The sequence below is a fragment of the Ursus maritimus genome, unplaced genomic scaffold, assembly GCF_017311325.1.
Source record: "Ursus maritimus isolate PB19 unplaced genomic scaffold, ASM1731132v1 scaffold_3, whole genome shotgun sequence".
Lineage (NCBI taxonomy): Eukaryota > Metazoa > Chordata > Mammalia > Carnivora > Ursidae > Ursus > Ursus maritimus.
Genome location: NW_024425563.1, coordinates 83,296,407 through 83,323,338, shown reverse-complemented (window position 1 = coordinate 83,323,338; position 26,932 = coordinate 83,296,407). Strand labels below are relative to the sequence as shown.

At 38.0% G+C, this 26,932-nt stretch overlaps 1 protein-coding gene across 3 annotated transcripts in view; it reads left to right on the top strand.

Annotated features, from left to right (window-relative positions):
* FBXL13 (F-box and leucine rich repeat protein 13) overlaps positions 1-26,932 on the top strand; it is a 179,270-nt gene that overhangs the window by 108,682 nt on the left and 43,656 nt on the right. For all 3 annotated transcript variants that reach the window (XM_040644333.1, XM_040644334.1, XM_008686289.2), the window contains exons 10-14: positions 4,294-4,392; positions 4,964-5,081; positions 5,191-5,353; positions 13,667-13,786; positions 14,571-14,697. In XM_040644333.1, the coding sequence (XP_040500267.1) occupies positions 4,294-4,392; positions 4,964-5,081; positions 5,191-5,353; positions 13,667-13,786; positions 14,571-14,697 (627 nt within the window). The remainder of the gene's footprint in view (positions 1-4,293; positions 4,393-4,963; positions 5,082-5,190; positions 5,354-13,666; positions 13,787-14,570; positions 14,698-26,932) is intronic.

Sequence of the window (26,932 nt, the reverse complement as noted above, 5' to 3'; positions counted from 1 at the left end):
CTTCGACTTGGAATTGTTTTCAGTTTTGTCTGTAGCCAAATTCTGAACTCTTTCCCAGACTTCATTTGTCTTACTCCTAAATTTAATTCATTTGGCCCCAAAAAGTTGTCCAACACAGTAAGAAATTTTAAAAAGACTACAAGATCATCTCTTTGGGGGAATTAAGACATGCAGATTATAGGAGAGTTATGGCTAAAATAAAGAGCTTTAGACTTGTAAGGGAAAGAGAAGGAAAGGAGCTGGGCTCACTGGAACTTGAAAAGTAGTTAAGGCTGGAGTAGATGAAAGGACAAAGAGGCAAAGGGAGGTACAAGGTCAGACAAAGAGCAGAGAGGTCCACTGAGTACTGGAGAAGTCAGATGCCTTTCTGGCTGGAGCAGCTAGGTTTAAAGACCTATGACAGCTGGGATGGGACAGTTGAAATGGATGTTATTGTTGAAGAATGTCAATCAGAAGGAACACTGGATTAAGAGGTTGAACATCTGTGTTCTTGCTCTGTCAATTTGTAATCTGGGGAAAATCGATCGAGGAACCTGACCTTTGTTTCCTCATCTCCTGGAGGCTACTTCAGCATATAGAAGTCCAAGCTCCTTAGAATAGCCTGCCTCTTCTCCTGCTGTTCCCACCTCCAGCCATTTTGTAGTATGTCATCATGTGTGAGGAGTCACTTATGAGCTGAGACTTCCATAACACTGGATAATCACATTCACTCTGTGAGAACTCTAACAGTGCTGAAAATGATTTCTCATAAAGCTACACAAGTTAAATAATATACATACACATGCATTTAAAAATGAAATGTTTCCCCTACTAATTATTTAACTTTGAGAAACTAAATTCCTTAACTAAATATTTGGGATTGGAACTTTAAGGGTTTCTGTTTTAACTTCACCATGTGAGACAACCATAAGTTCTTAAAGCTTTCTTTTTAGTTATGGCTGGTTCAGTTATTATTGGTGCCAGGCAGGGTGGATAATCTCAAAGATGCTGATATGGATAAAAATGTGGCCAGGCAAGTTCATATGATTGGCCAAAACCAAGCAGGCAAAAGAGCAAACAGCATCAGCTATGAATCTCAAATGTCCAAAGTCCCCAAGGTAGCAGTGATGGTTAATTTTATGTGCCAACTTGAATGGCCCATGGGGTGCCCACCTATTCAATTAAACATTATTCTAGGTTTGTCTGTGAGGGTGTTTCTGGATGAAGCTAACTTTTAAATTGGTAAACTGAGTAAAGCAGACTACCCTCCCCAGTGTGGGTGGGCCTCAGACAGTCTGTTGAAGGCCTAAGTAGAACAAAGGGCTGAGGAAAAGAGAATCCTTATATATAAATCCCTGTGTGCAGCTTTATTTCTTTAAGATAATTTTGTCTGATTCCTGGGCCAAAATAGATACCCTGTTCAGACATTAGAAACATATTTCCCAAAAATTCTTTAGAAAAAATTGTTCTAGTGTCTTAGTCCGTTCAGGCTGCTATAGCAAAATACCAGACACTGGATAGATTATAAACAACAGATATTTATTTCTCATAGTTCTGGAGGCTGGGAAGTTCAAGATCATGACACTGACAGATTCAGAGTCTACTGAGAATCTGGTTCACAGACAGCGCCTTCTTGCTATAACCTAACCTGGTGGAAGGGGTGGGGGATCTCTCCCGGGACTCTTATAAGGGTACTAATCCCATTCATGAAGGCAGAGTCCAAAATTACCTCTGAAAGGACCTACATTCTAATAACATCGCCTTGAGGGTTTAGAATTTCAATATATGAATTTTGCGGGGACACAAACATTCAGACCATAGCAGCAAATATATTTCTACCTGAGTAAGGGCTTGGCTTCTGCAGCCACTCAAGATTGCACACTCAGCCCCTTCTCTCAAGGGCTTCTCCTGGCCTTTGACTGGGTGCTCACACTTGGTTCTCATAATTCATTCATAAATTCTTTCATTCTTACATTCTCATGTAGTAATATTACTTCATTATCTATTCAGTTGACACTATAGGTACCCTGCTGCGAACTAACCCTGCTGGAGTTAGTTCAACAACTAATTGTAACATTAATTTAACTATAGTTATGATACTTATATGGTGCTATAAGTATATAATAAGAACCTGGCCTAATCTAAGGCTCAGGGACACTTCCTGAGCAGGTGGCATTTGAGCTGAGCTCTGGTTGTTCTGAGAGGTCCATTACAGCTGCTATTGCTTGTTCCCCCTGTCATGCTGTTGTGAAGATGACGTTGTGGGAGCGTTCCCTCCACTGTCTGTTCCTGGGTGGACTCTCGGTTTTCCATTACTGAATCTAAATACCATCTGATTTCCCATTCATGCCTATTTTTTATAGGAAATGAAACCTATATAAGTTATTTTAAGATAATTAATCATAGGCAAATGCATTTGATCCTTCAATCAGTCAATGTTTTGAATGTTCTTCACTGCTACTGCTTCTGTTAATGTGGATAATGTTAGTTGAAAGAAAAATCAATACTACAAAATTTCAGTTATCAAAACAGTGTGGTATTGGCATAAGATAGATATATAAACCAATGAAATAGAATTGAGAGACTAGAAATAAACCTCTACTTTTATGGCCAATTGATTTTCAACAAGGATGCCAACACCATTCAATGGGGGAAAGAACACTCTCTTGAACAATTGGTGCTGGGGCAACTGGATATCTGCATGCAAAAAAATGAAGCTGGATTCCTACCTCATACTGTATACAAAAATTAACTCAAAATGGACCACTGACCTAAATATAAGAGCTAAGGTAATAAACCTTAGACGAAAACACTGAAGGTAAAGCTTCATGATTTTGGATTTGGCAATGGATTCTTAGATATGACACCAAAACCATCAGCAACAAAAGAAAAAAAAAACAGATAAACTGGGCTTCATCAAAATTAAAAACTTGTGCATCAAAGGACATTATTTAAAAAGTGAAAAGACAACCTAAAGAATGGGAGGAAATAATTTGCAAATCATATATCTAAGGGTCTAGTATCCAGAATATATAAGGAACTCTTACAAATCAAGAATTGAAAGACAAATAACCCAATTTAAAAATAGGCAAAGGGCTTAGATAGACATTTCCCCAAAGACAATAAGCAAGTGACTGATAAACACATGAAAAGATGCTCAATATCATTAGTCATTAAGGAGATGCAAATCAAAATCACAATGAGGTACCACTTCAAACCCACTAGGAAATTTTTTTAAAGGAAAATATGGGAAAATGAAAAATAATGCTGGCAAAGATGTGGAGAAGTGGGAACACTCACAGATTGCTGGTGGAATGTAAAATGGTGCAACTGCTGTAAAAAACATTTTGGTGGTTCCTTAAAAAGTTAAACATAGAATTACCATATGGTCCAGCAATTCCACTCCTAGATATATACTCATAAAAACTGAAAACTGGTACTCAAATAGATGTACATGCATGTTCATAGCACTATTCAAATATCCAAAAGATGGACATAACCCAAATATTCATCAACAGAAGAATGGTTGAACAAAATGTGGTATATTCATTCAACAGAATATTATTCAGCCACAGGGGATGCCTGGGTGGCTCAGTAAGCTAAGCATCTGCTTTTGGCTCAGGTCAAGATCTTGGGGTCCTGGGATCGAGCCCTGTGTTGGGTTCCCTGCTCAGTGGGGGGTCTGCTTCTCCCTCTCCCTCTGCCCCTTCCCTCCCCTCCATTCATGCTCTCAGTTGAGGTACTGATGAATAAGGTACTGATACATGATGCTACACCGCGGATGAACCTCAAAAACATTATGCTAAGTGAAAGGAGACACAAAAGGCCATATATCATATAATTCCACTTACAAGAAGTATTTAGAATAGGTAAATCCACAAAGATAGTGATTGCGGGAGGCTGGGAGAAGGCGTGTGTAAGAAGCAACTGCTTAATAGATTCAGTTTCCTTTTAGAGTGATGAAAATGTTTTGGGACTAGATAGAGGTTATGGTTGCATAAGACTATGAATGGTTAATTGCCCATTTAAGTGATTAATTTTGTGTTATGTGAATTTTGCTTCAATAAAAAAATAAACAATAAGGTAGCTAGACTTATTGTGGTGATCATTTCACAATATATACATATAAGAAATTAAGTAGTAAAGAAATCAAGACGAGATTCTTTTCCTCTTAAGTCTGCCATATTTTATGGTTTCAATTTTAAAATACAGTAGTAAAATCATGACATACCTTGGGATATTACTTCTTTAGGGTTTATTAGATGTCATGCTAATGAGTTCTTCCATCATTTTCACCTACTCTGTACAATTCAGATTTCAGTCCAAGGCTTCAGGAACATTGCAAACAGCTGCACTGGAATTATGCATCTGACCATCAACGACATGCCAACACTAACGGACAACTGTGTAAAAGTAGGTAGTTGCAAAGTGCATTTTCTTCTCAGTCCTAATAGAGGGGCACATTGTCTAGTGGTTTGAATTATTAAAAAATATGAACCGGATTTTCAATTTAGTTGTTTTTATAGTAAGAAAATCATTAAAAAATTTACACACACACGCAAACACACACACACACACACACACACACACACACATACACATTTGAACATTTGAATCCTTACATATCCTAAAAAACTCTGTTTCCTAATTAGGATGTTTTTGTTTCAGAGATACTGTAGCCTAAGCATAAACTTTTAGTTCTATGTGTCAAACTTCTCAATGTAGTGATTTTTTTCAGCATCCCATTTTCTCATGTTTTCCCACACCTTTGTAATAGGATTTAATTCTGACTCCTCTTCATTACTCAAATGTAAGTGTATTCAAATATATTAAATAAAGTTACCATTGTCTTTGAAATTAGAAAAATTTAATAGTTAACATGTCTCCTTCTGAAAATATTGAGAAAAAAATAAATAACCTCATTACTTTGCTAGACCTATTCTATATACTGTGGTAAATTTAATCATCTTTTTTTCTTCTATAGGCTTTAGTTGAAAAGTGCTCCCGTATTACATCAATAGTTTTCACTGGTGCGCCTCATATCTCTGATTGTGCTTTTAAAGCTCTTTCTACTTGTAACCTCACAAAGATCCGATTTGAAGGTCTGTGATATTAAAAATGGGGTTCAGCATTAATGTTTACTTTTACTCTTGGGGCATTACAAATACAACACTTGCCTTCTGCTTTGTCGTGTTTTATTTTTTTGAACAGGAAATAAAAGGATTACTGATGCATGCTTCAAATCTATAGACAAGAATTATCCAAATATCAGTCACATTTACATGGCAGACTGCAAGAGAATAACAGATGGTAGCCTTAAGTCACTTTCACCTTTGAAGCAACTGACTGTGTTGAATTTGGCAAATTGTATAAGGTAATGAGTCATTCAGTTATATATTCAAGAAATATTGATTATCTAAAATGTGCGAGACCCTCTCCTCAAGGGGTTCACTGGTTAGTAAACATGAAAGTCAGGAGTCCAAGTGCAGGGAAGTGCAGAGCTCTGTGGTAACACAAAAAAGGGGTACCTATGTGGAATCATGGACCCTTATAAGATTAAATGAATGCACAGGAACACTTATGGGCTACTTTTCCTCATGAGGGTTCTCATGGCTAGTTGAGTTTTAACAGGCCTTTTCCCAAATGGACTTTGTTAGTTGCTTAGGAGAAACCAGTCTTACTGAAGGGTTTCCTCTTGGTACTCTTGGTTAGATTTGTCCTCTGTGTGGAGTCCCTAACAGATGGAAAGATGACAAGTTCTTAATGAAACCCTTTCTTCAGCTGGGCATTGAGCTTCTATTCTGGTATTCTCAGGTGGGCAAGGATCAAATTCTTTTTTTTTTTTTTAAAGATTTTATTTATTTATTTGAGGGAGAGAGAAAGCGAGAGACAGAGCATGAGTGGAGGGGGAGAGGCAGAGGGAGAAGGAGAAGCAGACTCCACAATGAAGTAGGCTAATATTGGGGGAAACATAAGACTAGTCAGAATAATAAGCTAAGCTACAAAAATCTTGACCCATGATCCATATTATTAAAATGGGGAAGCACCATGGGTTGGGGATGGGGGGGGACTGGATTTGAAATGGGGAAAACATGGATTATGAAATCAGGTTTCCAGGGAACAACCCAGCAAGGAATTGAGGCCTCCTGACAACAGCCACGTGAATGAGCTTGGAAGCAGACCTTTCAACCTTAGTCAAGCCTTCAAATGATTAAAGTCCCAGCAGGCATCTTGATTACAAGTTCATGAAAGACCCTGGGCTAGAACCATCCGCTAGTCCACTCCCAAATTCCTGACAACCAGAAACTGGGAGATAATAAATGTTTAAGCCACGAAGTTTGAGTTAATTTGGTACATAGTGATACCGAACAGATATACACACTGCATCTTATCGTATTAATATGTGAAATAAAATTGAATTTCATCCTCATATTTCACTCAGGCTTCTATAGGTTAACTACTTTTAACATAAATGGAGGTTTTCTACTTTCATAGTTGACAAGACACTTCAAATGACCCTTTGCCACAATTTAGTTTAGTTTAGTTAAAGGTGATGAAACATACTTTAAATACATTGCTGAGCCACGAAGAGTAAGAGAAAGATCCAATATCCAGTACTCTGATTCTGCACCACCCTCTCAATGAACACTCTGAGATGAATACTGAATAGCAAGTAAACATAAAAGGCATTGCTGCTCTGAGCATAGATGTTTATGTCAACACTGCCATTGAGAGAACCAATGTTGAGCAAGACTCAAGGTAGAGAAGCAGAACCTGAGACTTCCACCGGATCTGGAGCTCTCCAAGGGGGACAAAATGGTCCTGCAAGAAGTTAGCTCAAAGCTTCTCTGGAGGAAAGCACTTTTTTTTTTCTTTTTCTAAAACATTTCAATTATTTATCTGAGAGAAAGAGAGAGGGAACGCATGAGTGGGAAGAAGGGGCAGAGGGAAAGGGAGAAGTAGACTCCCCGGTGAGCAGGGAGCCCAATGTGGGGCTTGATCTCAGGATCTGGAAATCATGACCTGAGCCAAAGGCAAACACTTAACCAACTGAGCCACCTACGCACCCCTGGAAAGCATTTTCTATTTAGGCCTCTAAGACTCCTTAAATTAACAATAAGATATAGGTGCTCACAATTAAAAATTGTTACATGTATGAATATATGAATCACCATGAGAAAGAGTCACCAGAAACAGCAAAATAAATTTGACCTTCAAATAATTCTGATATTGGAGTTATCAAATATAGGATATTAAGCAAATATGTATGAAATGTTTGAAGAAATTAATGAAATCAGAAATACGCAGGCAACAAAATATGAGAAAATAACTAGATTTATTTAGAAAAAAACAACTTTTAGGAATAAAAAAATATACTATAGTTACTGAAATAAAGAAACCCAATGGATTGCCAATCAGCAGATTAGAACTCACTGAGGAGAGAAGTACAGAGATGGAAGATAATCTCTTCCATGACAGTGGAGTAAAAAAAAAAAGAAGATGAAAAATATGAAAGAGTATATCATAGGGTAAAAAGACAGAGAAGGTTTAGTAACAGAGTTTCAGATTAGATTTTAAAAATTCATCTATAAGAGACAAGCCTAAAACAGTAACTTTAAGAGCCAGAGAATATACATTTTCCTCAACCACACATCAATCCTTTTTAAAATGACTGTACATGAAGTTTTAAAGCAAGTTTCAACAACTTTCAAATTATCGGTATCAACAACTATATTCTCTCACTACAACGCTATTAAATTAGGAATCAGTAAGGAAAAGGTAAATTAAAAACATATATATGATTTAAAAGTAAAAATTCTGGGGTATCAGAATCACCTGAGGAGCTGAATAAAACTACATTTGCCCAAGCCCTACCCTAGAGCTCCTGAATCCAAATATTTAGGAATGGAACCCCAGCTTCTGTATTTTTTTTTTGAAAAAACAACATAGATGCTTTTGATGCACAGTCAGAGTTGGGATTAACTACATTAACCAATTACCTGGGACCATTACCTGAATAATTCTTTTCTGTTGGCTTTTGATGCCTCCTGGATTACAATATAAAATGATAGGTACATATATATACATATTTATACATACATATACATATGTATGTACATAAACACGTATGAGTAAATAAATGTCTGTTTTCAGACTACCTTTCCTGTTCCATTCACTTATCTGTCTTCTGTCTAATCTTATACGGTATTTTATCTGTAAAATGGGGAAAATAAGAGTATATACTCAGGACTGTTGTGAGGATCAAATATGTTAATCCATGTAATATGCTTACACACATAGTAAGCACTCAATAAATGTTACCTATTATTGCTTTATAATATGTTTTAATATCTAATGGAATTAGACTCTCCTTAGTAAGTTATTTTTTGCCAGTTTATTCTTCTAAATGAACTTTAGACACTTTTTTTTTTTTAAATAATCTATGCCCACTGTGGGGCTTGAACTCATGACCGTGAGATCAAGAGTCACATGCTCTACCCACTGAGTCAGCCAGGTGCCCCTTCAAATGAACTTTAGAACAATTTGGCCACATTTCAGAAAAAATCCTATTGAGATATTAATTGAAACTGTGTTAAATATATAAATTAATTTTGTAAAAATATACAGTTTTACAAGAGTTATTTGATTTTCTCTTTATCCAAGAATTATTTATTGAAGATGTATTCAAATTTCCAAGTAGTTTATGGCTAATTATCACTTTGTAAATAATTTTCACTTTTATGACATCATGGTACAAAAAGATGGCTTGCATGATTTCCATCTTTTGGAATTGAGAGTTTTTTATTTAGTGGTAAAGGCGGTGGGGAAGATGATGATTATCTTGTTTAGTGTGTTGGATACCTTTAAATATTGCATGGAACTTAAACTGAATTAGTTATATTATTCTAATTTTTATGCCTCTTTTTGTTTGTCAAAAGCTCAGTCTACCAAAAAAATTGTATCTTAATTATGTTCTTTTTGAATTTCCAACATTTTCATTTTATTTTATATTTATGCTATATTATATGTTGCATAAAAATTCATAACTTAAGTTACCAAAACAGACTGACCTTGGATCTCTTTTCTATAACAGAAAATATATTTATCATTGATTTTTATATTATTACTGTTTATATTATTATATTTATTAATATTATTCTTTATATTATTATATGTTTGGTATTTCTGTTGTGGATAAGAAATCCAGAGGTCAGTCTGATTTTTTTTTGATAACACACACACACACACGTATTTTTAAAATCACTACATAATTACTCCTTTTCACTGTCATAGTTTCAAGGGGGAGGGAATATGATCTCAAGAATCTATACCCAATATACTAACTTCATTGTGGGTGGTAACTTTAATTAACATAAAATTACCTTGTAGTCTTAATATTTTTACTAGCATAGTGTTTTGACTCAATGTACTGATTATTTGCCACTGCGGTATTATTTTTATTTACATTTGCCTAATACATCTTTGTAAGTTTTTTGTGTGTTGTCATTTTATTTTAAATGTGTTTCTTGTAGACTACTTATAATTTAGATTTTATTTGTTAAACCAATTTGATAATCCCTTGTATTTTAATAGCGGATATATTCAACTTATTCATTATTTATCATTATTATAAAACCGATATATTAGGTCTTCTTTGGCTTCTTCTATGTTTCTACTATTTGCACTTACTTTTTACCTTTTTGTTTTTATTTACTCTCTTTTTTAATGCATGGATCATGTTTTGCTATTTTACAAGCTTTTATATATCTCTGATTACTGCTTTGTTTTTATTTATTCTTATATCTTTCTAGGGAATCTTCTTCATTTAAAGATTGAATCCTGGTTCTCTGTTTTTTTTTTTTATAATTTTATTTTATTTTATTTATTTATTTTTTTAAAGATTTTATTTATTTATTTGACAGAGATAGAGACAGCCAGCGAGAGAGGGAACACAAGCAGGGGGAGTGGGAGAGGAAGAAGCAGGCTCATAGCGGAGGAGCCTGACGTGGGGCTCGATCCCACAACACCGGGATCACGCCCTGAGCCAAAGGCAGACGCTTAACCGCTGTGCCACCCAGGAACCCCCCTGGTTCTCTATTTTTGATCTGATTTATTTTTAATTCCTTATATTTCGGCATTTCAAAGGAACTTTTCAAATATGCCTTCTACTTATTAATTTAATATTCTAAAATGGTCAGTTTTGGTTTGATAACTTAGGTTATTATTCTTATTGTTGAATTTTTAGTTTCTTTGTTATCTGTTCTCTTTTTTTTTTTACTTGTTTGTTAGAGTATAGTCGACACAATGTTACATTAGTTTCAGGTGTACAACTTAGTGATTTGACACCTTTATACATTATGCTGTGTTCACCATCTGTATGTAGCTACTATCTGTCCTGTTACATCACTATTACAATATCATTAATTGGATTCCTTATGCTGTGCCTTTTATTCCTTTGACTTAGTCATAACTGGAAGCTTGTATCTCCTCTTCAGGATTTTGCTCATCCTCCCATCCCTCTGCCCTCTGGCAACCATCAGTTTATCCTCTGTATTTATAGGTCTGATTCAGCTTTTTGTTTGTTTATTCATTTGGTTTTCTTCTCTTTTTTAAAAATTTCACTTATGAGTGGAATCATATGGGGTTCTTTTTAGATTTTATTTATGAGTGGAATCATATGGTTTTGTCTTTCTCAGTCTGACTTATTTCACTTAGGTTCCTCTAGGTCCATCCATGTTGTCTCAAATGGCATGATCTCATCATTTTTATGGTTGTGTAATATTCTATTGTATGTACTGTATAGTGTGTGTATATATGTATGTATACCACATTTTCTTTATCCATTCATCAATTGATGAACACTTAGATTACTTCCATATCTTGGCTATTGTTAATAATGCTGCAATAAACATGGGGTGGATATATATTTTTTGAATTATTGTTTTCATTTTCTTTGAGTAAATATCCAATAGTGGAATTGCCAGATCATAGGGTAGTCCTATTTTTAATTTTTTTAGGCACCTCCACCAATTTACATTTCCATCAATGGTGTACAAATTTTCCCTGTTCTCCACATCCTTACCAATACTTATTATTTCTTGTCTTTTTGATTCCAGACACTCTGACAGCGGTGAGATGATATTTCATTGTAGTTTTGATTTGCATTTCCTTGGTGATGAGTGACATTGAGCATCTTTCCATGTGTCTGTTGGACATCTATAGGTCTTCTTTAGAAAAATGTCTATTCAGGTCCTCTGACCATTTTTAAATTGGATTCTTTGTTTTTTGGGTGTAGACTTGTATAAGCTCTTTTTTATGATTGATTGGTTTTTTTCTTTTTACAAAAGTTTATTCTTAAATGTACAACAGGATCTAAGACTGCACTTCATTCTAGCTGTAGGTGGCAACAGATGCTATGACAGGGAATCCAGATGTTTAAACAGGAATGGAATTAAGGATCACCATTGCCTCAGGCACAAGGAACAGCTCACTTTTTGCCAGATTTCTTTTTTTTTTTTTAAGATTTTATTTATTTATTTGACAGAGAGAGAGAGAGCAGCAGAGGGGAAGCAGACTCCCTGCTGAGCAGGGAGCCTGATGCAGGACTCCATCCCAGGATCCTGAGATCATAACGTGAGTCAAAGGCAGACACTTAACTGACTGAGCCACCTAGGCGCCCTTTGCCAGATTTCTTAATTCCACCTGTGGCCCTGGAGCCCTTCCCCGTGGTCCTTGCTTTTAGCTCCTTGGGTTTCTTCTGCTCCTCTTTCTGTTTCTGCTTGAACGCCTTACCTTCCTCATCCATCTCCTAGGGCTGCTTCAGGGGCCTCTTCCTGCCACCTTTGTGGCTGGACATGGCGCCTGTCGCCCCTTCTCCAAGCCCTGCCACCAGAAGCTGACTTTTATAAGTTCTTTATATATTTTGGATATTAACCCCTTATCAAATATAATTTGCAAACATCTTCTTCCATTCAGTAAGTTGCCGTTTTGTTTTGTTGGCTTCTTTTGCTATGCAAAAGGTTTCTTTTTGATGTAGTCCCCCAATAGTTTATTTTTGCTTTTATTTCCCTTGGCTTAGAAGACATATCTAGAAAAACCTAGATATCTAGAAAAATATTGCTGTGTTTGCCATCTGTTTTTTATCTCAGGTGGCCACCTTTTCATCTTAGAATGCATCTTAGAATATTTTTGTTACAGCCAGGTTGCTCCTTATTAATTACTACTGCTTCTTTACACTGTTTAATAAGTTCTAATGTTTTTGTATTTTCTTTTAAAAATCCTTTTCAGAGGTATGCTTTCTCAAGTCTTACAAATGCCATGCCGTATTTGTTTTCTGGTTAGTAAAAATATCTCTCAATGAGTGTACCCCAGCCCTGGTGTTTGCCAAGACATAAGTTAATCAGTTGTATTTACACTCTCCTTCTTCCTTCTCCCCTCCCATTCTCCCATCCACCAGGCCCTTAACTGCTTTCCCAGGTGCTGCCAGAGTCCCCCTGTCCTATTACAGATGGAAGGTGAGTTGATGGACATAGGAGGTATCCACTTAATGTGGCCCATTCAACTGAAACAGGCCCATTCACCTTCTGCCTGCACTGCTCAATTCTTTGTAAATCTGACCAAAGAGGGTATAAGAGATGTCAGCAGTCAACATATATGGCTCCCAAGGCTCTTCCCATCAGTACACATACCTATAGGATTGTTGTGTGTGAAACTCACCTCTCTTAGGATGCAGTGTGCAATCTCCTATTGTGCTTTATTTACTGAAATTCTTTTTAGAAGGAACTGGTGGTGTCCAAATAGAATTAGAAATAAAGCTCCCGGGGCGCCTGGGTGGCACAGCGGTTGAGGATCTGCCTTCGGCTCAGGGTGTGATCCTGGCGTTGTGGGATCGAGCCCCACATCAGGCTCCTCTGCTGTGAGCCTGCTTCTTCCTCTCCCACTCCCCCTGCTTGTGTTCCCTCTCTCGCTGGCTGTCTCTATCTCTGTCAAATAAATAAATAAAATCTTTAAAAAAAAAAAAGAAAAGAAATAAAGCTCCCAGTGGAAGACAGGGAATGGATGGGCCAAACAGACTTCCAGCCATTTATAAAGCATGGTTCGGGGTGGGGGATGGAAATGGTACTGACACACAGGTGTCTCTGATTAGGGATAGACAGTGTGGGAAGACTGAGGTCAAGGTCTTCTTCCAGGTTTTCTGTACTAAAGCAGGAAAAATATCCGTAGGATTTTCAGTCCAGCTAACTTGACCTTGTATTTAGTGAAAATTCTTGCAAGATTCTGGCTGTAGTTTGACTGTTAGTCTTGGTTCTCCCTTTCCTAAGTTTCGGTGTTTTTCTTTTACAGGAGACTGTGTCAGGGACTACTTAACTTGATCACATTTTAACCCCAAAGAGACCTTAAGAATCATCTGTCTTGTTAATAATTCTAATAATCATGCCATCTAATTAAATGAACAATGAACAGGAGGAACATATTAATTAATACTTCTCCCATGACTATCATTTATACTTTTTCTATTATACTAAAAGTTATATGATCAAATCTGGTTTTAAAATGTTGACACGATACCCGTATAAAGATATTACTATGCTATTTTAGAATGTATTGAATGTAGTAACTATTACTTAAGTAGTACTCTATACATTTACATATAAAATCACATATAAAGCTTTTCTCTTTCCTACAGAATTGGTGATATGGGACTAAGGCAATTTCTTGATGGTCCTGTGAGCACAAGGATAAGAGAGCTAAATTTAAGTAACTGTATCCAACTGAGTGATGTCTCTATTGTGAAACTATCAGAGCGGTATGATAAAACCATAAAATTTTACATCATATCATTAGTAATTGTGTATCTGCTAATAGGAGAGATCAGAGATAGACCTTCAGAGCCATTTGGGAAATACCAGGAGACCAGGAAACTGGTCTAATTCTCAGTGAAATAAAATAAAAGACATTGGAGTCAGATTAAACTAGTCTTTTGATCATATCTGAGATGTTTCTTATTAATCTCACATTAGAGAATATTTGAGACAGACTCACTAATGAAGTTATCACTATCTAGACATGAGTGACTTCTCTGCACCTTTCAAGGGTATTATCTCTATGTAAACCTTTACTCCAGCATTTCCCAAGGGATGTTCTAGGTGGTGGGTACATTCCTGATCCTCCTTACTTGTCAGAGATCTTGTGTACAGTAAGTAAGGGTCAATTCCTATAGCAAATGTGTAAGGGATAAATGAGAAACTTGACCTTGTACTTTTAGTGGTCATTCATCATACTTACATGATAGTTTTTTGTATACATGTGTTATTTTTTCTTATTAGAAATTGTGATATGAAAGGAAACCATAGATATAATAAATAATATATATTATTATAATACATATATAATATATAATAATCCACCTCCCTTTCATCTTACTTTGTAATGACAAATTATTTTCCACTTTTAAGTTTACTCTTACATTGAGAAAAAGAAAGTCTTTGCTATAATACCATTTGCTTCTCTCAGATAGTTTTGATATAAAGAAATTGCTACTGAGACTGTGATTAAAGTTAAAATTAATTCTTCATACTACTTTCTTTCAGCTGCTCTAACTTAAACTACTTGAGTTTACGAAATTGTGAATATGTGACTGACCTAGGAATTGAATATATTGTGAACATCTTTTCTTTGCTGTCAATAGATCTCTCTGGAACACACATCTCTGATGAGGTAAAGAAAAGTTTCAAAATAGTTCAACGACTTTTATTGTTTCCAGTAATATAATCATTTTTCACTTTGTAAACAATGACGAGAATATCAGTTATTTTTATTTCCTAAATTATTAGATTATAAAAGGTAAGATTAGGAATATTGTTTCTGGAATAGTGATAGATGAGGTTATTTGTAAATCAATGGTCTTGTTTCTCTGCTTATGAAATGGCAAATTCAGTATTTTGAGCAAAGTCCTGACAGATTGGAATGTCACATGATAGATCTGAAATCTGTTTCTTTATAGAAATTTAGTAATGTGGACATAATATATTCCAGTTGGCTTATATGTTTTTCTTGTGGACTGAACATTCTGTAAGACTACCTGAGTGCCTTGAGATCTCACTCTGTAGTTCAAAACTGAGATCCAGAAATAGCCTCATCAAATCTACAAAAGAATACATTTTGAAGAACTAATTTCTGGGGTGCCTGGGTGGCGCAGTTGGTTAAGTGTTGGACTCTTGGTTTTGGCTCAGGTGGTGATCTCAGGGTCCTGAGATTGAGCCCCTCATCAGGGTTCATGCTTAGCACATAGTCTCCTTGGGACTCCCTCTCCCTCTGCCCCTCCCCCCATGCTCTCTCTCTCTAAAATAAATAAATAAATCTAAAAAAAAGAGGCACTCATTTTTTGCAAGCTGCTGATGCTACTCATCAGAGTTGAAACTCAGTTCACTCATCCTATCCCTCCAGCACTGCCCCCACTTACTAATCAAAAGGAAGATAAACCCAGAGATTTGCCAGGTTTCTGAAAGAATTTAATGGGCTGTAGTTAGATAAGGAATGCATTGGCTTCTCTAAAAGATCAGGCATTGGAAGGGATAGAGGAAGACAACAAAGCTGAGAATCTCTCATCTGCTTGCTAAATCCCTGTTCATCCCTCAAGCTCATCAAATACCACCTGTGAGGCCTTCTCTGAAAAGCCCTTCCTTCCAGGCAAGTATAGGAACTACTTCTCTATGTGGATCTCCAGCCCCAGCACATCCTTGGACATAATCTATTTCTCTCCGTTTCTCACTGCATTACTGATACCCGTGTTGCATCCACTCTTCCCCAACATTTAGTGGGCTCTGTTAGATGTAAGACTAGGTTCTTTCCTTTTTTTTTTTTTAATCTAAGAGTGAATTTAGATTCAGCCTCTATTCTGCTAGATGGTCTCCTTTCCCTTTCCTTCCATCTATGTGTGATATGAGACTGGGGTGCGGACAGTTACATGGAGTCAACTCGTTATGGTGGAGGCAAGTCTGATCTTTTCAATGTTGTCTTCTGTCCAAGCTGGGACATACTGGGATGGCTGTGAACTCGTTTGGTCTTTGGTTTCCTGTTTAGTTAGATCCCTGATGTGTCTTCCTAGTCCCAGCTCCAAAGCCCCTTTAAGTCTTCTGGCTCCTTTGTCATGTGTGCCTTGCTTTGGGCCCCCCTGGGCATGGGGAATCTGTGAGGATGTCTTAGGTCCGAAGTCCTAAACATCCCCTGTAGACATTTTCCAGGCTCTCACATCTGGGTGTATTTGCCCTCAGGCCCATGCCTCACCCTTCTCTCACTCTGCCACAGAGTAGCTGACTCCTGTCCACTGGATTCAGTTGGGTTTGGTGCTTGCGAGGCATTTGTGAGCAGTTGGAGGGTAAGAAGAAGGAAGAGGCCAGAGTTTACTTCCACCTTTCTTTGCATCATCATCATCAGCCACATTTCCTTCGAGATCTTTTCCCTCCAATCAGGCCTCTTGTGGTTCCAATCTCCCTGATGACCTTGGCCCTTGGGATCTAATAACACCATCTCTTCTCATTGGTCCTCCAGCACAGGGGGAGTAGTAGCTTCCCACTGCTGCTCACATCTCTAGATTTGTCATTATCTTATTTGGCTTCTCAGTTTCTCTGCCACAAATGTAGCCAATTCCCTGTTATACTGAAATTTCCTCAGTTTTAAATAGAGTTGTTTCTTTTTTTTTAATTAATTTATTTATTTTTTATTTTTATTTTATTTTTTTTTAATAATGATTTTTTATTATATTATGTTAGTCACCATACAGTACATCCCCGGTTAAATAGAGTTGTTTCTATTTTCTTCTTTATATCTTAGCTGATACAATAGCAAATATAGGAAAGGTCAGATGCCTTGTTGCTTTTCACAACCTACCAGGGAAAGGTGGGATGGGCTCCCGTTTACTTAGATACCCAAACCTATCAGGAGGTTCCAACCTTCTCTCCAGATGACTAGAGTCCAGGGAGGTCTAGAGCAGGGCCCTGTATGGGGGGAGCATCTCATTCTTTGTTTCCCTCTAGCTCCCCCTTCCTCTGTTCTTTCCCCCTCCTCCCTGTTCCTCTCCCTTTCCCTGATCTCTCTCTTCTTTTCTCCTTTCCCTTCTGTTCCTCTCCCTTGTTCACTTTTCTGCTCTTCTTTTCTTCTGACATAGACTAATCTGGGGGTGGAAAAAATGTTCCAACTGATTACATGGTTTGAGAAATATTATGTCTCAAGTCTTTCATGGTTTAAAATTTAAAGCTTAAAGGCCTAGGACTTTTTTTTCCTCCTGTGTTCTTCTGTAAAAACCATTCCCTGACACATACAAGTAGATGCCCAGCTGCTGTTAGAAGGGTCATGAGGTAACAAGTAGAGGATCAAAGCACATCATAAAACACATCAAAATATGATCCACCACAGCACTCGTCATAAGCCTGGAGTGTCTGGTGAACATTTGTGGAACAAAGCAGTGAAGCTTAAATGCTTTATCCTAGGTTTTAGCATTTCAGGAAAACTCAATTTTTATTTTCAAAGACCACATATTAAAGTTTTATCTACTGAGGACAAGTTAAAAACTTAGGATATAGGGGCACTTAGGTGGCTCAGTCAGTTAAGCATCTGCCTTTGGCTCAGGTCATGATCCCAGGGTCCTGGGATCGAGCCCTACATTGGGCTCTCTGCTTGGCAGGGAGCCTACTTTTCCCTCTCCCTCCACCTCTCCCCCTGCTCGTGCTCTCTCTCTCTCTGTCAAAATAAATAAATAAAATCTTAAAACAAAACAAAACCCTTAGGATTTAGCCTCAAGTCCCTTTCACTGTTTTTTTTTTCTTGTAAAGAATATACATAATCTGAGAGAGCTGGAAATGGGTATCTATGGGGAGAATGCCAGTTATGTTCTGCTAAAATATTGAAAAGTAAGTCTTCTGAAGGTTGTTGTTTTCTTCCTCCAAATTGGTTAAATTCCGATCTAAAAGGCAAATGATTGACACTACAGTACTACAACAGCTGTGGAAGCTAATCTCAGTCAAAATAAAATGAGTCAGCTCGGATATCAACTTGGGCAGCTAAACACTAGTCTGGACTGTAGGTCTGATGAAGTGCAAATCTGACTAGAGACTTAACATTTGGGATTTAAACCCTGGAATGTTGCAGATATCCACTAGAGATCAAATGTGACCAATTGTGCCTCTTGAAAAAAAAAGTTTCTTACATTTTCTAATAATTATGTTCACTCTCAATTCTTTTTAATGAGTTTTCAGTTAGAATCTACTATTTGGTTAACAAATCTTTATTCTGACTACTTTGTACTCAGTGCTGGGGATGCTGGAATGGATAAAACAGACATGGCTTCTCAGGCGTGGGGCAAGTGGTTACAAACTGTGATGGGTGTGGGAAACAACCTTGCTCAGAGTCAGAGAAAACCTTTTTCAAGAGAGAAAGAAGGGGTATGCGCTGAGTCAAAGAAACAACCTGAATAAAGACATAGAAGTTTAAAAGTATGGTGGCATCACAGAAATCTGCACATTTGGGTATGGCTTGATCGTGACGAGAGTGGTGAGAGATGATGCTTAAGAGACACAGGGTCCAGGCCATGAGGGGCGCAGAAACCACGTCGAGGAATTTGTTCTCTGCCCTTTTGGCAATGGAAGTACACTCAGTAGCATCAATTAGGTTGTAACAAGGTCAGATAGACAAGTTTTAAAGATGACTCTATCTGCTGGATAGACATAGGAATAATAGATGAACTACAGACTAATTATAAAGCAGTAATCCAGCTGCGACTGTCTGCATTAAGGCTGGAGCGCTGGAGCAAAGTCTGCAGATTTGAGAGGCACTGAGGAAAAAGAATCAACAGGAGACAGAAATAGACCAAGTATGGGGGTAAAGAAGAGAGGGAGGGAATCAAAGATGATGCCAGATTTTTGGCTTGAGCCTCTGTATAAATGGCGGTATCCCTTACTGAGCTGTGTCCTTTCCACAGTGGGAGGAGAAGGTTTGCTGTTTCTCTGAGTCACATGCAAGACAGCTGTACAGAGATGTAGAGAGCTCAGAAAATAAGCAGAGAAATCACTGAAATTCACTCCTCAGAGGCAGAAGAGCCTTTTAGGTTTGCAGAGAGTGAAGGGGTGTTGCATTCTGAAAATCATGGAAACTCATGAGGAAGTTAATTAGCAAGAGCACAAACACATATAGGAGGAAGCGAAGAGGAGAACACAGTTATTTCAAACTGTATACATTTCTTATAATAATTAGAAAATAGTGAATAATGTATCATCCATGAATAAAAGTTGTTTAAGAAGTTACCTGATAAGCACATTTTAAAGAATGAGTAAATACATCAATTTTCCTCTTCCATTATGAAGAGGACAGGGTTTACTAGTGAGGAAAATAGCTTACTAATGTGATGGTGTCCTTTTTTAAAAAAGATCCACTTATTTATTTTAGAGAGAGGGGAGGGGCAGATAGAGAGAGAGAAATTCAAACAGACTCCACGATAAGCATGGAGCCCCACAAGGGGCTCAATGCAGGGCTCCATGTGGGGCTTGATCTCATGACCCTGAGATCAGGCCCAAGCTGAAACCAAGAGTTGAATGCCCAACCGACTACACCACCCAGGTGCCCCTAATGTGATGGTATCTAAAAGTATCTGTAAAAGTCTTTAATCCCCCATAACTTTTCTTAATGTCTAATTAAATAGGATGTTATTCATTCCCTTCCTACCCTGGAGGATCGTTTGAATATGAGGTTATATTTCCACGTATGTGGGAAAATGTTTTCCTCTAGTTAGGAGAATTATCACCTACTAAGACCACACTACCCACGGCTAGGGCAGTTCAATCCATTGCTTAAGTTGCCTTAGTCACTGCCATATTTGCTGTTTAAAGGGAAAGTGAGTCAGAGCAATGTTCCAGACAGTGTGCTTAGATGGTGGTTTAGGACTCTTTCATTTGCTTGATGTTTGAAATTTTTAATTATGAGTACTGTATCCTGAGTGCCTATTATGCAGGCAATCTCCTGGAACCCCTCACTAGGATGTGAGATCCATTAGACTGAGACTCTGGTTTGTTCATTGCCGCTTTCGCAGAACCCTGGGATACTAGACACTTGATAAATACTCACTAAATGAAGGAACAAATGCTGAGCTCTAGGGTTACCAAATGTGAATAAGACCTGTTCTCTGTGGCCCAATTTGGAAGGGTAAGTATGGGTAATTTAAATATGGTGTGGCAGGTGTAGTGTTGGAGGAAGAGAGGAAGGGATCTTTTAACTCAGCCTGCTCCACACACACAAATGCATGCTTGCTCAAGGAACTTTACGTAGCTTAATACTACTAAAAATACTAGGAAAAGGAGATGTCACTGAGGAATTCCATACTGTGCTAAGGAGCTTGGACTTGAACCAGTGGATGATGAAATAGCACTTAGTAGGGAAGTCACAGTCATAGTTAGCCTCCCATTTTAGATAGATTATTTGGGTTGTTCTCTGGGGGACAGATTGGAGGGGAGAAAGACTAAAGGAAGAGACCGGTGGGAGGTCTTTTAGTAGCTAGAGAAATATATGATGGGTTTTTGAACTAGGTAGAGGCCAGAACTAGCATGAAGAGAACATATTCAAGAATACTTTGGACATAAAGCTGAAAGAACTTGGTGATTGATTAGTTATGGGCGATCAGGACCTCAGGTGAAGGTGGAAGGAAAAGAATGATTCCAAAAATCTGACTTTGGGTGGATGGAGGTCCTACCTCAAAAAGAGAGGTAATAGGTTTTGAGGGGAAGCTGATTTCACTTTTATCAGACATAGAGTGTCTAGCATATTCAGGCCAAAGGCTTGGGAGAGAGATCCTGAAGGGAGATTCAGATTTGGGAGTCAGCCTGGAGGCATGAATGTGACCAAGATCCTCAGAGAGTGTGGGGAGTAAGGAGAAATGTGCACCCTTGAAGGACACATCAGAATACCAATATTTAAGGAGTGGGAATAAGATGAATCCATAAAGGAGAATAAAGAAAGAAGGTGAGAAAGGCTGTAAGAGAACCAGGTGAGTGTAGTCAGGTGAACAGGATTGAGGGAATATCCAACAGTGTTTAATAAAACACAGAAGCTAAATCAGGAAATGACCAAAATTTGAACAAATATTTACTGTTACTTAAACAGATCCCTGCCTACCCTCCCAATATCATCTCATGCCCCTGCTCCCCTCATTCCCTTTTCCTCCAGCCCCACTGCCTTCTTTTAGCTTCTCAAACAAGTCAAAATCTTTCCTACCTCAGGACCTTTATACATGTTGTACCTTCTGCCTGGGATGCACCTTTTTCTATTCTTCATGTGCTTAGATAGGTAGATGCTGAGCAAGTAATCACTGATGATCATAAAATAATGAAAACATCTTGGCATAAGCGAATAATGCCTTTTAAGATTTTTTGAAATAATTTTATAATAAACATTGGTCACACTTTCCATAATTATCAGAAACTCACACTTCTCAGTCTAGGTCATTCCAAGGCAATGTCAATGGGTTTTATTTTATTGATGCATTTTTTCTTTAAGAAAACATAAATCACATGGTGATATTAATGTCTCTAGATTTTTTTTTCTAAATAGGTAAGAATTCTCTAGTTCCTAATATATCATACCTTAGTTCTGTCAGATTACAGCATAGTTCCCCAGAGAGGTGTTATCTATTTAGATGCCTCAAAGTCATAATACCTCTTGAATCACTGGTAGCACAGAAATTATTTTCAAATTGAATTGCAAAAAAAAAAAAAAATTCTGATTGAATATTGGCATGTGGTTTCCATGTTAATTTTAACTGTACGTGTTATAAAGTGTAGTCTAAAATCTCTTCTATCTATCCCTCTGTCTCCTCTCCGTCTCTACTGCCACTGCCATAGTTCAAGCACTCTTTCTCCTTACTAACTTCTCTTGCCTTAAGTATCACTGTCTTCAAAGCTCTTCTCCACTGGGCTGCAGGGTGACCCTTCCACATGCAAATTGGAGCCTATTGCTTCCTTGCTCAGATTTCTTCAAGAGCTTCATTGATTATTGTATAAGGTCTAACCAATCTAGTGTAGAGGTCCAATCTCTTCCTGAGGTGGCCCCTACCTATCTCTACTGCCTCACTTCTACCAGATACCCACTTTTCATCTTTAGCCCCACAGACACACAACTGACTCTCCTGCAGCTCCTCAAACATGTCCCACTCTCCTTGCCTTCCTATCTCTGCAAGTTATTCCCTCTGCCTGAAACACCCTCTCCCCTTGTCTGCCTAGTAAATTTTTGCTTATCCCTCAAGTTTCAACTGTGTGAAGCTCTCTTGGAATTCCTGGGCAGACTTAGGATCTCTCTGTCTTGTTTCCACTGTACTTTACAATGCCCCCACTAAAGCCATTAACTCATTATATTTTCATATTTTTTCCACACCAGCCTCCCTACAACACTGTAAGCTTCCTGATGGTAAAGGCTGGAGCAGCCCAGCTTTGGGAAGCCTAGTATAATACCTTGTACATAGAGGCACATAAAAGCTTTGGTTTGTGAGTCAGTGGGTGAGTGAATGAATGAATCTCATACCATTTCTTTCCTTTCAACCAAACACATAATGCTTCTTTAAATTCCACATTTTCTCAGCTATGCTGTGAGCTGGAGTAGGAGTGCTTACAGCTGCATGTTTTAATCTGATGATACACTTTCAAGAGACCACCCATCTGCATGGAACACACACATAAATAAGTCCTGAGGCTCAGTGAAGCAAAACCTCTAAAGCAGGAAACACATGAAATCACTTGGGATTCAATAAATAGAAAGAATGGGAGTTAAAAGGAAGCAGGGAAACTCGGAGGCAAATGGGTTTGCCTTGGCTTTTCAAAAGCACATAACAAGAAGTCTGCTCTGGTTATACTCTTTCATATGGAGCTTGACCTCTTTTTAATCCTTTCTAGGCCCTTCTCCTAGCTAGTGTCCTTATCTGAATCTGTTGATACCATCATTAGCAATACTGGTATTCCTTACAGAGGCTACAGACAATTGTCTGCTGTTTTAAGCAAACTGCGTACTGGAAACATTGCAAAAAGAAGTGACCAACTTAAGCTTGTCACTTCTCTCAAGGAGAATCTTTGGTGCCAGAACCCTCCTCTTGACCTCTATCAGATAGGAGGCAAGTAGTCTCAAGGCCAGCTGCTCTATTTCTAGGTAACAAAGATGCTGATTTTCTTCCCTCCGTAAATATATAGAGGACCTATTTCTGTGTGTTGACCAAAGCCTGCTTTCCTTTAGACCTATAGGTCGGTAGATTAGATCAGAGTGGTTAATACATTTAAAAATATGATTACAAAATTCATATAATCAAGTATGTAGAAATAATAAAAATAATTGAGAAAAAGAAAGGTAAATTATTTTTATAAAATTTTAATTGCTAACCATAGTATAAAAGGGAAAATCACTTGGGAGGTTAAAATACATTCTGAAGGACTTTGTACAAGATAGCATTTTCAGTGCTTTTAGGAAGAGGATGTGTTAATTGAGTTAAAACATATTTCCAAGTATAAGTTTTGTTCTTTATCCCTAAAAGAATGTGGTAAGCAGCACCAAACAGAACAAATCTTTCAGAAAGGAACGTATGAAATATAAACCCTAATTCACATAATTAGGGAAGGGAAATAGAGTCTATCCAAGAATTCTGAGAGTATGCCAGCAAGATAAGAGAAAATTGGCTCCATAAAAACAGATAGTTTTATAGACTCCTTGTTCATTCACAAATATTTATTCATTGTCAACTGGGTATTAAACACCATGCAAGGTTCTGGAAGTACTAAATTGACAGCCATAGTTCTGGTCTCAAGGTGCAGTCTGGTGGCAAAATAATAACAAGAGTAACAACACTGCTTCGTTAAAAGTTACCAAAAGCATAAGTTCAAAGTGTGCTTTCACATCCTGTCTGGTGTCATCACACTAGGCTACACTGGGCAACTTACTTAACCTCTCTGTGCCTCCATTTTCCTGTCTTTAAAACAGTGTTTATAATATACTTTCCTCATAGTGTTGTGAGGAGTAAATAAGATAATAAATGTAAACTGCTTAACACAGTCCCTGGCACATGGTAAGCATGCAATATATCTTAGCAATGATTTACTCAAATTTGACATATGAGGTATGTTTAATGTGATGAAGAGATACACGCCTGAGTCCATATGCTGTATCTTGGCAGCATGGATGAGTTGAAAAGTGAGTGCTTATGTCTCTGTTGTCTATTTGTAGAGCAGTCAGGGGACACTTTTCAGCTTTTGAGGTGCAGCTTAAGGCTTCAGTAGGTGTTTGCAAAGTAAAGACAGACATTCTCAGTGGAGCAGATGGGAAGGCATGGAGACATGAGAGAGGGTTCTGTGTTGGGGGATCCACAGGCGACTATGTATCATCGTAGCATGGCCCAAGGAGATAGAGGATGAGGCTGGAGAAAGGTGGAAGGCAGAATGTGACTGGCTTTGGGTTCCCTGCAAAGTGATTCAGGCTATGTGCTATATGCAATGGGAGCCACTGAAGAACTCTGAGTAGAACTCGTACAGCTAGAAATGAGGTTTTGATAGTGTTGGCAGAAGGCACATGCATGAGAGATATTTAGAATGTATATAGGTAGGGCTTGGTGATTGATTGGCTGGCTATGGAGAGCAGAGGGGATAGGAGGAAACATAGACAATGCCCAAGTTTTTACTTGGTCAACTGCAAACATGGTGGTACAGTTAACCAGAAAAAGAACGTAAGAGAGAGATTAAGACTTGGAAACAAGATGCTGAATTCCATTTTCGACATGTTTGAGTCCAGTACTAGGACACATCTCTCTACACTATGGGCCCTTTCAATCCTGAGTGACAAAAAGGAGACATAGCTACTTGACTTTTGAAATCACCATTTTTGTTTTGTTTTGTTTTGTTCCTCAGTATGTCTGGCAAGGGATCACAGGAATTAGGTATATTCCAATTCAACCATTACCTGAAAGCAGAAAATTTACACGAAGATTTTCATAAATCTCTCCCAAATTCTATCCCCTCTATCACAACTTACAACTAATTTTATCCTCGGGAGGGGGGGGGAGCAAACATGTAGAAAATGAAACTGGACCATTTTCTTACACCATACACAAAGATAAACTCAAAATGGATGAAGGACCTCAATGTGAGACAGTAATCCATCAATATCCTAGAGGAGAACACAGGCAGAAAACTTTGTGACCTTGGCCACAGCAACTTCTTGCTAGACATGTCTCCAAAGGCAAGGGAAACAAAAGCAAAAATGAACTACTGGGACTTCATCAAGATAAAAAGCTTCTGCACAGCAAAGGAAACAGTCAACAAAACTAAAAGGCAATCTATGTAATGGGACAAGGTATCTGCAAATGACACATCAGATAAAGGGCTAGTATCCAAGATCTATAAAGAACTTAACAAACTCAACACCCAAAAAACAAAGAATCCAGTCAAGAAATGGGCAGAACACATGAACAGACATTTCTCCAAAGAAGACATACAAATGGCCAAGACACACTGGCCATTAGGGAAATACAAATCAAAACCACAATGAGATACCACCTCACATCAGTCAGAATGGCTAAAATTAACAAGACAGTAAACAACAAATGTTGGCGAGGATGTGGAGAAAGGAGAACCCTCTTACACTGTTGGTTGTAATGCAAGCTGGTACAGCCGCTCTGGGAAACTGTATGGAGGTTCCTCGAGAAGTTAAAAATAGAGCTACCCTACGACCAAGCAATTGCATTACTAGGTATTCACCCCACAGGTACAAATGTAGTGATCAGAAGGGGCACCTGCATCCCAATGTTCATAGCAGCAATGTCCACAATAGCCAAACTGTGGAAAGAGCCAAGATGTCCATCAACAGATAAATGGTTAAAGAAGATGTGGTATATACATACAATGGGATATTCCTCAGCCATCAGAAAGGACAAATACATGCCATTTATATTAACGTGGACAGAACTGGAGGGTATTAGGCTGAGTGAAATAAGTCAATCAGAGAAAGAAAATTATCATACAGTTTCACTCATATGTGGAATATAAGAAACAGTGCAGAGGTTCATAAGGGAAGGGAGGGAAAACTGAATGGGAAGTCATCAGAGAAGAAGAAAAACCATGAGAGACTCTGGACTCCAGGAAACAAACTGAGGGTTACAGAAGGGAGGGGGGGGTGCGTGGATGGGGTAACTGGGTGATGGGCTATTAAGGAGGGCATGTGATTTGGTGAGCGCTGGGTGTTATATACAACCGATAAATTATTAAACACTACATCTGAAACTAATGATGTACTCTATGTTGGCCAACTGAATTTTAATTTTAAAAGCAGGGGCAGCAAGAAAGGAAGCTTCTTATGTTTGCTGTTAGGGACCTTTTGTTCTTTTTAGATTTCTCATGATCTAAACCTCCAATAATTACATCAGAGTTCTCAGTTATTCTAGACTCCTGGGTACTCCATTGCATCTTATTTCATGGAATGTGTTTTCTAATATATTGTATTCAAATATCAAATATATTAAGTTGCATAGGTCATATTTACGGGATTCTCAGCCACGGAAATCTAGGACCAAAAAGAGAATCATAAAAGTTGCAAAATTCAGAGGAAAGAGTAAGGTATTTAAGTCAAAGAAAAGTCCATCATGAGCCATTTACCTTTAACCAGACGCCTTACTGAAGCTAGCAGAAAGAGTAGGAAAAACCCATTAAAACTTTGTGGTTTCCAGTTTGAATACCAGTCCTCTGAAAGTAACAATACTGAGTTCGAGGCTTATGGCACATTCAAGTGTCTAGTTAATTGGGAAAGATCTGGAGCTCAGGAAAGAGATCTGGGCTAGATGCAGAGACGGTTGACGTGGTTGAAGCCACAGATGAGATAGAAGGAAAAAGTGGTCAAATTCAAGCCTCCAGAAAACACCAGTACTTATTGGATGGATTTGAAAGAT